This window comes from Peromyscus californicus, unplaced genomic scaffold (genome assembly GCF_007827085.1).
Source record: "Peromyscus californicus insignis strain IS unplaced genomic scaffold, ASM782708v3 Scaffold_5__1_contigs__length_169319896, whole genome shotgun sequence".
NCBI lineage: Eukaryota > Metazoa > Chordata > Mammalia > Rodentia > Cricetidae > Peromyscus > Peromyscus californicus.
In genome coordinates, this window is record NW_026294573.1 from 99,858,155 (window position 1) to 99,869,893 (window position 11,739).

The window sequence follows — 11,739 nt, forward strand, 5'->3', positions numbered from 1 at the left end:
TGAAGTGTCCCCCATCCTCCCTCCCCACACCCCCCTCAGGGACCTCAAGCGTTAGAAGCGCGGCGGCGGCATAAGCAACATCCTGCCCACCAGAGTTCCCACCTGCTTCCTGCACCTGTTTTCTTGGGTTCCCGATCCAAGGGGAGAGGAGAGATGATTCAACCTTGCCTGTGTGTTTATCCTGCTGGTAGACTGTCATTAAATATGGAAAATCATGCAAGTAGAATTCCAAAGAAATGGATCAGCAGGCTGACAGCTCCCCTGGACTCATCCATGTGTGGCTTAAGAAACCGGATTCAGAGAAAGAGAGAGAGAGAGAGAGAGAGAGAGAGAGAGAGAGAGAGAGAGAGAGAGAGAAGAAAAAGTACTTTCAGGACGCAGCGGAATATAGGAGGGAGGACCACGCTCATCAGTGTGAAGAGGCAGCAGGTGACAGGGTCCAGGCAGCAGCGACTTCTGGTGGCAGGCTCCTGTTCACTGCAGCTATGAGAGAGAGGGGTTTTTTCCTTATCCTACTCTCCCCAACAGTCCTGTAATATAATACCCTGCTATATGTGCAAAGACATTGGAGATTTTAGGAGAGACCAGATGAGTCTTGCCAGGTGCTTTCGCCGTCAGTAATGGCTGGTTTAAAATGTTTTCACAGCTGACTTTGAACGCGTCTTCTAAGACACTACAAATGGTGAGGCTGACCTCTCAGCTTGAAGTAATCTGAGGTTTACTTAAACCTCTCTCCTGCGATGCTTTTCAGGGTGCGCTTAAAAGATGCCCACCACATCCCCTTCCCATGATAAGCCCTTGGTGTGGGTAGGTCAACTACACCAGTTAACATTCCCGACGCATCCCAGTGTGGCTTTCGCTTTCTCGCCATGACTAGAAAATGACCAGATGCTATTTTAACTCTACCAATGGCCACAGGACTTTTGAACTACAAACGAGGGAGCTCTAACCTGGGCAATTTGAAGAGGCAGGTGCCTACGCAGGCAAAGTTCTTGACTCTGTTTCCCCTTTTGAACTGTATAAGGGTGAACTATAACAAAAGAAAATTCCTCCATAGTGTTTGCATAGCCTCCTCTAAGGCCAAGGAGAGGGAGGAGAATAATATTAAAAATGCAGCCCCAGACGCTCAGCTGCCTTCCGCCTGGGACCTTGTTCTGGGACGTGAGGCTGGGAAAGGGAGCTACAGAGGGAAGAGAACTGATGTGGATGTTACCTGGGGAACCAAACACAAAGACCAGAACAGTCAGAAGAGCTCCACAGCACAGAAAGAAAAGGAAGACTCCTAAATGTACTTTGGAAATTAAGTTAAAACTGTGTTGCAGACCCATTTACTAAAGATGGGAGACCCAGAATTTACCTCCACACATCTCTCCCCTCCCCCAAGTTATACAAAAACTCGAAAGGCTCACACGATTTAAAATGGTGATAAGCAGGAAAGGCTCCTTATGGTTCTCAGCTATGGTGACCCTGATTGTCCCTGCTCCTGCTTTGACAGTAGAATTGTCCTCAGCCATCTACCCAGGACTCCTATTGTGCAACCAGCCAGCCAGCCAGGCCATCTAGTCAGCACACTCACCGCCCATCTAGCATCCATCCATCCATCCATCCATCCAACACTCCCAGTACCCATCCAGGGTCCTAACGGGAATACTTTAGGGCCCCATCTCTTCATGAATCCTCTAACTCCCCATAACCCTGGAGATGCAATGCTAAGTTGGCCCAGACATCTACCCACTGTAGAAGCTGCGTCACTTTCTCAGGACTCCGCTAGGAGTCACTGTGCCCATCTCTTTGACCACGACCACCACTCTATCCCTGATCTTAGAACACTCCAGCTTTTTCTCCCACAAGCATGTTTACCAATCTATCAGAGATGACCCAGAACTCAGGAACACAAACCCTAACCCACCTGGAAGGGTTTTTTTTTTTAATCTAATTTTGTTTCATTTTTAACTGTTTCTTGAATATCTATCAATAAGTCTTGGAAGTGTATCCAAGATCATCCAGCTGGGGCTGAGATTCGGGTTTGAACAGGCATCTCCAGGCTCTGGACTTTGGAACAGCACACCCTGGCTTTGCCACTGCTAACTTTTGTGACCCATGGAATCACACAGAGCTGAGGGGACAGGCTTTCTCTAGACAACTCCCCAGCAGACTTCTGCTCCCACCCAGTGTCCCGGGGAAGTGGAAACTGGTGTCATGGGGACTCTTCAGCAGCATGGGCTATTCTCTGCAGCCCTCTGTTTGGCTGGATGGGTGTCTCTGTCCTTAGAACAGCACTGCTCCCTCATAACCTCTCATGTCCTTCTACGTCTCTTCAATAGCACAGTCACTTCAGCTTCTTCTGTTCCGGCTGGCTTCCCTCTCTGTTTTCTACTTCCGGAGTGTAAGAAGTGTGGACCACTGACAGGGGCAATCATCGGGCATCTGTGCAGGAAAAAAAAAATAGTCACCCTGCTCCAGAAGACTCGGCAGGTGCCAGAAGCTTGCTGTTTGGTGATTCCTAAAGCTGGCCTAGCAGGGAAGGAGATGCTTTCCTGTAATTACCCTCAGAGCAAAGGTTAAGTACTTTGAAATATTGAACACATTTTTAAAAGATTATTTTCCAAATTTTCAAGTGGGTAAAATGTGAGAACATCTGTTTTTAAGTTGTGGTAAAATATTCAAGTGTAAACTGCACACTGCATCTCTTTGAAGTCACTGGGTGATGAAAGTTCACATGGGAAAGGAAAGAAATGTCCCTACAAGACCCTCCTAAACCCTCCCGTCTTACAATTTTCTTTATAATACTACACCTTTCCTGGGGATTAGTGTCATAGTATTTAAATAGAGGGTTGTTTGTTTGTTTTAATGAGAGTTTTTGAAAAAATGACTCCTTTTTGGCAAGTGGGAGAAACTCCTCGGGAGTTGTTCTGGCCTCCAGAATGTTACATAAAGGAGCTGGTAGCCATGAACCCAGACATCCTCCACAGCACTATCCTGCCCTCTAAATAACAGTCTCCAATTCATGAATATTACCCAAGTTCCAGAGCACAGGAAGGCCCTATGAAGTCCTTCGGTTCCTGCGCATTTTGTATTATTTCCAATGCCTGTGTTACTGTCCCTTTAAAGAGTCCCAGGGTGAGTTACTGGTAAGGTCGGTGCAAAAATCTTTTAAGTACAATAGAGCCCCCAGCCTTCTTTTAATGCACTCCCCAATGGTAGTGTTTGGAAACATGAGCTAGTGTCTACGGAAAGATAAACTGGTCATCTGACTCACTCGATACGATGTATGATGTCTGATGAGACTGCAGAAAGTAGGAGGGAAAATATGAACCAGGAGCGGAGTCACACACCTTCAATCTCAGCACTCCAGAGGCAGAGGAGGAGGTTAGCAAGGCTGAGGCCAGCCTGGTCTGCAGAGCAATTTCCAAGCCAACCAGGACTACATAGTGAAACCCTCTCTTCAAAATCAAAGAGAAGGAAAGAAAGAGAGAGCAAGATTGACCAATTAAATATGAATATCAGATAAATAAGTGATATTTGGTAAGACTGTCTCAAATACTGTATTCTGTCTGCCCAAACTCAGTTAATTCCGATCATGACGAACCTGTGAAAATTCTCCATTATGTGTAGTAGATACTTAGAGAAACTGCTTCTGTTTTTTAAGTCTCCATTAAAGACGTAACAAATCCCTTCTCGACAAAAGAAATACATGCCAACTGAGGCATATGGCCAGTCTCACCCAGTGTATGCGCCTTGCACAGAATTGGAATCTGGGCTTCCACTCACTTCCTAAGAGCTGATAATTAGGGGAAACTAAACTACAAATGAGCACAAAGCAAAAATAGAAGGAAATGTAAGGAAACCATCCCAGCTCCCGAGGACTCAAAGTAGTCAGGATCTCCTGTCTTGTTCACTGCTGCTTTCCCTATGTCCAGCTCTTTTCCAGGACACAATAAATACTTGCATAATAAGACACAGGGAATATCCCAAGGACTGGGCCACTGCCGCGTTCAGCTCAAAAGTAGCAGTCTAATTAGGGTAGAAAATGGGAGGCAGTAAGTGAGGTTGTTTCAGAAAGAAACAAATTTTTCTGCCCTAAGTGAGACTTTGCTTCTTACATGAGGTAGAGATAAAATCCATTGAAATGTAAGTAAGAGTCCATGTGTGTCTGGTATAAGCATTTAAGATGTGAGTTTTCAAAATACTGAATACCACCACTCCATTACATAACTTCCTACTAAGGAGAGATACCCTCTGATGAAATGGAATGCCCAGGGGAAAGGCCAGGGGAAAGGCTTGACTGCATAGGAAGGACTCACCCTGAATGCAGGTGGCACCGTCCCATATGCTGAGAGGCCTGGACCATACCAAAAGGAGAATGCAGGCTGAGCACCGGCTTTCATTTCCCACAGAGAGTGTGACCGGCTTCTTCACTCTCCTGTCGCCATGCCTTCCTTATCATGATGGACCGTTTCTCCTGAACTGTGAGCCCAAAGACCCTCCCCCTCCCTGAAGTTGTTTCTTGTCAAGTATCTGTACATAGCACTGAGGAAAGGAACCGAGAAAGAAGGGGTGGGGCAGGAGATGAGTGGGTTGGGGTGCATGAGAAGGGGGTGGGATCTAATAGGATTGGGTGGCTGGGGGAGATGGGATGGGGAGGATCAGATGAACCTGAGTAGGAAGGATGGTCACAATGGGGTAGAATGGGATGAGATAATAGAAATGGAGCTGGACCACCTAAACTTAATGCTAAGCCTGTTGACCTCCCGGGTTTAATTATGCTCAAATGACATCCCAACATGCCTCAAAGGCTGTGAGTCCCTGAAGCAAAACTCACAACGTTGCCACACATCTAGTAAAGTGTTGACCAGAACTTTATTCTAAAAAACAAACAACAAACTGAACGATAGAGTGGGCGTTGTTTAACTGGCTAACCAGAAATCCACTAACGCTGTTTTGCCAAGTCTACAAAGGCAAAGATGTCTGGGGTTCCAATCTCCACAGCTGAGCACACCCCAACCTGTTTCTGCCCCTCTAATTCTTCTGCTTCTGAATTGTGCTCATTTGGAGAATTTGCTGTCTATCAGATCTGTTTTATGAGATAGCACACTAGTCAAAGAAAAAATGTAATATTTCCTTTCATAACAAGGGGATGATTGCTATTTCCATAGAAAAGAAGCATAGATTCAGTTTTCCATTCCATTGAAGGTTTTATTTTTCTGAACGTGGAGGAATCTTTTAATGGTCCATTGTTTTACTTATCCAAATTCACTTTGCAGCTTCATCAGGGAACTCAATGCATATTCTTCTCTTCCAGTCTTAATTACTAATACCAGCTCTCATGTCACACAGCACACACACATAGCAGATACGTCTGTGGGTTTACATGCATGCATGTATGTGGTTTACAAAATATATAGGCTAAAACGGCCATGGCAGAGCTCAAAAGGTTTCAGAAGTGGGCTGAGAAAGTAGGGAACAGCCGAAGCAGGAAGGACAGAGTTGGATCCAGGTCCAGAGAGATGAACCACACCACTGAGTGAACAGGCAGGCAGTAGAGTTGGCCATGTCCACACCAGGGGACCGAGCTAAGGTTAAAGTCCCATGGACATCAGGCATCAGATGATAGGCTGGTGGAGGAACACGCTGTAGTGGTGTGAGGTGACCATCACTTTATAGGATCTTGGTGAGGAAATTACACCCTTTGCTCTGTTTGGTGTGTCTGACAAATTCTTGTCTAGTTTCTCTGATCTGATTTTCAACACATTAACGTGCCTCTACATCTCAAGTCCCCCAATAAATGTATAGGATGACTCCTTTCTACTCCCAAGAATAAGTCAGTCATCAGTCTATGCTGGGGAGGCAGTGCCTGTTGCTTATATTAGCAGGAGAATTAAAGTACATTTTAAAGTGTTTTACCTCATTGAACACTTCGTTGAGCAATAAATTTGTCCTTTTCAGTTAAAAGTTCATTGCTTTAATGAAAATAAAAAAGTTAAGGCTAGAATACAAAAAGAAAAAAGATAACCATTCAAACTTTACCCAAATCAGAATCTTAAAACTGTAAGACTAGGGGCTAGAAAGATGGCTTGGTAGTTAAGAACGTGTCACTATTGCAGAGGACCGGGGTTCAGTCCTCATCCCCATACGGAAGCTCACAATCATCTGTAGACCCAGTTCAGGGAGATCCAACAACCGCTTGTGGATCCTCAGGCATTCAGATAAAACATTCCTGCACATTGTTGTAGTTAGGGTTACTATTGCTGGGATGAAACACCAGGACCAAACTAGCCTCAGGAGGAAAGGGTTTAGTTGGCTTCCACTTCCACATCACTGTTAATCATCCAAGGAAGTCGGTCGGGGCAGCATGAGTAGGAAGCCCCGGCTGCTGGACGCTGCCCACAGTCTCCGGCTCCGAGGCCGCCGCCTCCTGGAACCGCCTCCTCCTCCTCCTGGAGGTGCACCCGCACCTCCGCGTGGCGCCCCGAGCCCAGTGAGCCGGTTTGCGAGCACGTCCCGAGACCGCCCCCCACCTGCTCTCCCCCACCTCCCCCGCCTCCTTCGACGCTGCCGCCTATCCTTCCTTGATTCTTTCCCTCGGAAAAATGGTTCCGCTGCGGGCAAGGGTTATTTTCACGGCTGGGGAGATGAGTGAGTGAGTGAGTGAGTGAGTGAGTGAGTGAGTGAGTGAGTGAGTGAGTGAGTGAGTGAGTGAGTGATGAGTGAGTGAGAGAGTGAGTGAGAGAGTGAGTGAGTGAGTGAGTGAGAGAGTGAGTGAGTGATGAGTGAGTGAGTGATGAGTGAGTGAGAGAGTGAGTGAGAGAGTGAGTGAGAGAGTGAGTGAGTGAGTGAGTGAGTGAAGTGTTTGACATACAAGGACAGGAGTTCGGCACCCACTAAATGCCAGATGTATGCATCTCAGGATTGAGGGGAAGAAACAAGTCATGGGCCGCGGTCAGGATACTTCTCTGGGAATTGTTGCTGCTGCTACTACTTCACAGAGTCATACAATGAGTGTTTGGTTTAAGGAAGATTTTTCATATTTAAAAGATTTCATCTTGGGAATATAGCAAGTGAAAATTTCATTCTCTTGGGAAACATTTTCCTCCTAATAAATTATACTTGTAATGGGTGACATGGCAGACAACTCAGTTTCATATAGTGGTGTGAAAAACTCTTTGAAGGAAGCTAATCATGATGGAGACTTTGGAATTACACTCGCAGAGCTGCGGGCTCTCATGGAGCTCAGGTCCACAGATGCATTACAGAAGATACAGGAAAGCTATGGAGATGTCTATGGAATTTGCACCAAGTTGAAAACATCTCCCAATGAAGGTTTAAGTGGAAATCCTGCAGATTTGGAAAGAAGAGAAGCAGTGTTTGGAAAGAACTTTATACCTCCTAAGAAGTCAAAAACCTTCCTTCAACTAGTATGGGAAGCATTACAAGATGTCACTTTAATTATACTAGAAATCGCAGCCATAGTCTCATTGGGCCTTTCTTTTTATCATCCTCCAGAAGGGGATGCTGAACTTTGTGGAGAAGTTTCTGTCAGAGAAGAAGAAGGTGAAGGTGAAACCGGATGGATTGAAGGAGCCTCGATCCTCTTGTCAGTCGTGTGTGTGGTGTTAGTGACAGCCTTCAATGACTGGAGTAAGGAGAAGCAGTTCCGAGGTTTGCAAAGTCAAATTGAACAGGAACAGAAGTTCACGGTCATCAGGAGCGGTCAAGTCATCCAGATACCTGTAGCTGACATTATGGTTGGAGACATCGCCCAAGTGAAGTATGGCGATCTCCTCCCGGCTGATGGCATACTGATTCAAGGCAATGACCTGAAAGTTGATGAAAGTTCGTTGACTGGTGAATCGGATCATGTTAAGAAGTCTCTAGATAAGGATCCCTTACTTCTGTCGGGTACCCATGTCATGGAAGGTTCTGGGAAAATGGTAGTTACAGCTGTAGGTGTGAATTCTCAAACTGGAATTATCTTTACCTTACTGGGAGCTGGAGGTGAAGAATATGAAAAGAAAGGTAAGAAGAAAAAAGAAAAGGAAAATAAGAAACAAGATGGAGCTATTGAGAATCGCAACAAAGCAAAAGCCCAGGACGGTGCAGCCAAGGAAATGCAGCCTTTGAAGAGCGAAGAAGGTGCAGCCAAGGAAATGCAGCCTTTGAAGAGCGAAGAAGGTGCAGCCAAGGAAATGCAGCCTTTGAAGAACGAAGAAGGGGAGGACGGCGATGTAAAGGACAAGAAGAAAGCAAATCTGCCAAAAAAAGAAAAGTCCGTTCTACAAGGGAAACTGACGAAACTGGCTGTTCAGATTGGCAAAGCAGGTCTACTGATGTCTACCGTCACAGTTATCATCCTAGTATTATATTTTGTGATTGATACCTTCTGGGTCCAGAGGAGACCATGGCTTGCTGAGTGCACTCCGATCTACATACAGCACTTTGTGAAGTTCTTCATTATTGGAGTCACGGTTCTAGTGGTTGCAGTGCCCGAAGGTCTGCCGCTGGCGGTCACCATCTCATTGGCCTACTCAGTCAAGAAAATGATGAAGGATAATAACTTAGTGAGGCATCTGGATGCTTGCGAGACCATGGGGAACGCTACAGCGATCTGTTCAGATAAAACGGGAACATTGACAATGAACCGAATGACAGTTGTTCAGGCTTACATAAGTGAACAGCATTACAAAAAGATTCCTGAACCAGAAGCTATTCCTCCAAATATTCTGTCCTATCTAGTAACAGGAATTTCTGTGAATTGTGCTTATACATCAAAAATATTGCCGCCAGAGAAAGAGGGTGGATTACCTCGTCGTGTGGGTAATAAAACAGACTGTGCCTTGTTGGGATTTCTCTTGGATTTAAAACGGGATTATCAAGATGTTAGAAATGAAATACCAGAAGAAGCATTGTACAAAGTCTACACCTTCAATTCTGTTAGGAAGTCCATGAGTACAGTCCTGAAAAATTCAGATGGAAGTTACCGCATCTTCAGCAAGGGCGCATCTGAGATAATGCTGAAAAAGTGTTTCAAAATCTTGAGTGCTAACGGTGAGGCAAAAGCATTCAGCCCCAGGGACCGTGATGATATTGTGAAAACTGTGATTGAGCCGATGGCATCAGAAGGCCTGAGAACCATCTGTCTGGCGTTCAGAGATTTTCCATCGGGAGAGCCAGAACCAGAGTGGGACAACGAGAATGATGTCATCACTGGCCTTACCTGCATTGCTGTTGTGGGGATTGAAGATCCTGTGAGGCCTGAGGTACCAGAGGCAATAAAGAAGTGTCAGAGAGCTGGAATTACTGTGCGCATGGTCACTGGTGATAATATTAATACTGCTCGTGCTATTGCTACCAAATGTGGTATTTTACAGCCAGGGGAAGATTTCCTTTGCTTAGAAGGTAAAGATTTTAACCGAAGAATACGAAATGAGAAAGGAGAGATTGAACAAGAGAGGATAGACAAGATTTGGCCAAAGCTTCGAGTCCTCGCAAGATCCTCTCCCACTGACAAACATACACTGGTTAAAGGTATAATTGATAGCACTGTCTCCGAGCAACGTCAGATTGTGGCTGTAACTGGTGATGGTACAAATGACAGCCCTGCACTAAAGAAAGCAGATGTTGGATTTGCAATGGGCATTGCTGGAACTGATGTGGCTAAAGAAGCATCTGATATTATTCTCACAGATGACAACTTTACAAGCATTGTTAAAGCAGTTATGTGGGGACGAAATGTCTATGACAGCATCTCAAAGTTCCTTCAGTTCCAGCTTACTGTTAATGTAGGAGCAGTGATTGTTGCTTTCACGGGTGCTTGTATTACTCAAGATTCACCACTTAAGGCGGTACAGATGCTGTGGGTAAACCTCATCATGGACACACTGGCTTCCCTGGCCCTGGCAACAGAACCACCTACCGAATCACTCCTGCTTCAGAAGCCTTATGGTAGAAATAAGCCTCTTATCTCACGTACAATGATGAAGAATATTTTGGGTCATGCATTCTATCAACTCGTAGTGGTTTTTACACTCTTATTTGCTGGAGAGAAGTTTTTTGATATCGACAGTGGAAGGAATGCTCCTCTGCACGCTCCCCCCCTCCGAACATTACACTATTGTGTTCAATACCTTTGTGCTGATGCAGCTTTTCAATGAAATAAATGCCCGGAAAATTCATGATGAAAGAAATGTGTTTGAAGGAATCTTTAGTAATGCCATCTTCTGTACCATTGTGTTAGGCACCTTTGTGGTCCAGATACTAATTGTGCAGTTTGGTGGGAAACCTTTCAGCTGCTCAGAACTTTCAATAGAACAGTGGCTGTGGTCAATATTCCTGGGAATGGGGACCTTACTCTGGGGCCAGCTTATTTCAACAATTCCAACTAGCCGTTTAAAATTCCTAAAAGAAGCTGGTCATGGAACACGAAAGGAAAAAATACCTGAGAAGGAGTTAGCAGGGAATGTTGAAGAGATTGATCATGCCGAAAGGGAGTTGCGGCGTGGCCAGATCTTGTGGTTTAGAGGTCTGAACAGAATACGAACACAGATTCGAGTGGTGAATGCATTTCGTAGTTCTTTATATGAAAGGTTAGAAAAGCCAGAATTAAGAAGTTCAATCCACAACTTTATAACACACCCTAAGTTTAGGATAGAAGATTCAGAGCCTCCCATCCCTCTTATTGACGACACTGATGCTAAAGAGGGCACTCCTACAAAACGCAACTCCAGCCCTCCACCCTCTCCTAACAAAAATAACAATGCTGTTGACAGCGGAACTCACCTTACAGAAGAGACGAACAAGTCTGCTACCTCTTCATCCCCAGGAAGCCCACTACATAGTTTGGAAACCCCACTCTGATTGTAAGCTGAATGTTAACACACTCGCTACATTGTAAAGAAACAAACTGAAACTGAGTCTTTTCACATATTGTGACGGACAAGATAGTATTTCTTGTCTTTGGACTTCAACAGAAGACACACTTGTACAAATGTAGATTTATTTTAAAAAAAAATGCAAAGCTTTCTGCCAGACTGAGGGTGCTTTTGAGGGGATGGGAGAAACGAACTGATGGATGAACAGCTCGGCATAAGTGACCTGTGGATCATCAGTGGTGCCTAGCGAGGTCCTGACAGTGTATTAGCAGAGCTGTGGTTTATCTCAGTCCTTGATGGGAGAAAGGGAGGAGTGAAGCTGGGCAAGACAGAGAACCCTGGATCATTGAATAGATACTTTAATTTCTGCTGTTGGCTGTTAATAATTTGGATTATTTATGTTTATAAATGATACAGATCTGTTTACAAGGTTTGTAGACACTTTTTTTTGTTCTTCTTCATAGATGGGAAGCTTCCTTATAACTAATGCAGAGAAAAATTAGTCCTTCAAATACTGCTGTATTTTCAGGAAATAAAAAAGGGGTGTTTCTATTGAAACTGTGCTAAATTTTTGCCTACAATTTATCTTGTTAAATATTGTAGATAAATCACTAATACTAACAGCCAAATAGATAACACTAATGCTTTGTTTAAAAAAAAACAAAAAAAGAAAACAAAACAAGACAAAAAAAACAACAAAAAACCATGAGCAGTGGTGTTCTAATGAAGTTATGGCATCTGTCCTAATTAGTTTCTTAAATACATTTACTACTTAATGGTTTTGAGAGAACTGTTTAATTTTTAAATTTTTTGAAAACTTGCTAATAACCTTTTGTTCACAATTTAGTAGATTGTTTATTGCCAGACGTCA

General features: G+C 44.4%; 1 protein-coding gene across 1 annotated transcript; it reads left to right on the forward strand.

Annotated features, from left to right (window-relative positions):
* The first annotated feature begins 7,070 nt into the window (after positions 1 to 7,070).
* LOC128097482 (plasma membrane calcium-transporting ATPase 1-like) lies at positions 7,071 to 11,430 on the forward strand. The gene is given in 2 exon segments (XM_052718031.1): positions 7,071 to 10,088; positions 10,090 to 11,430. Coding segments are annotated over 2 exon segments (3,741 nt in total). The 5' UTR covers positions 7,071 to 7,112; the 3' UTR covers positions 10,855 to 11,430.
* The last annotated feature ends 309 nt before the right edge of the window (positions 11,431 to 11,739 follow it).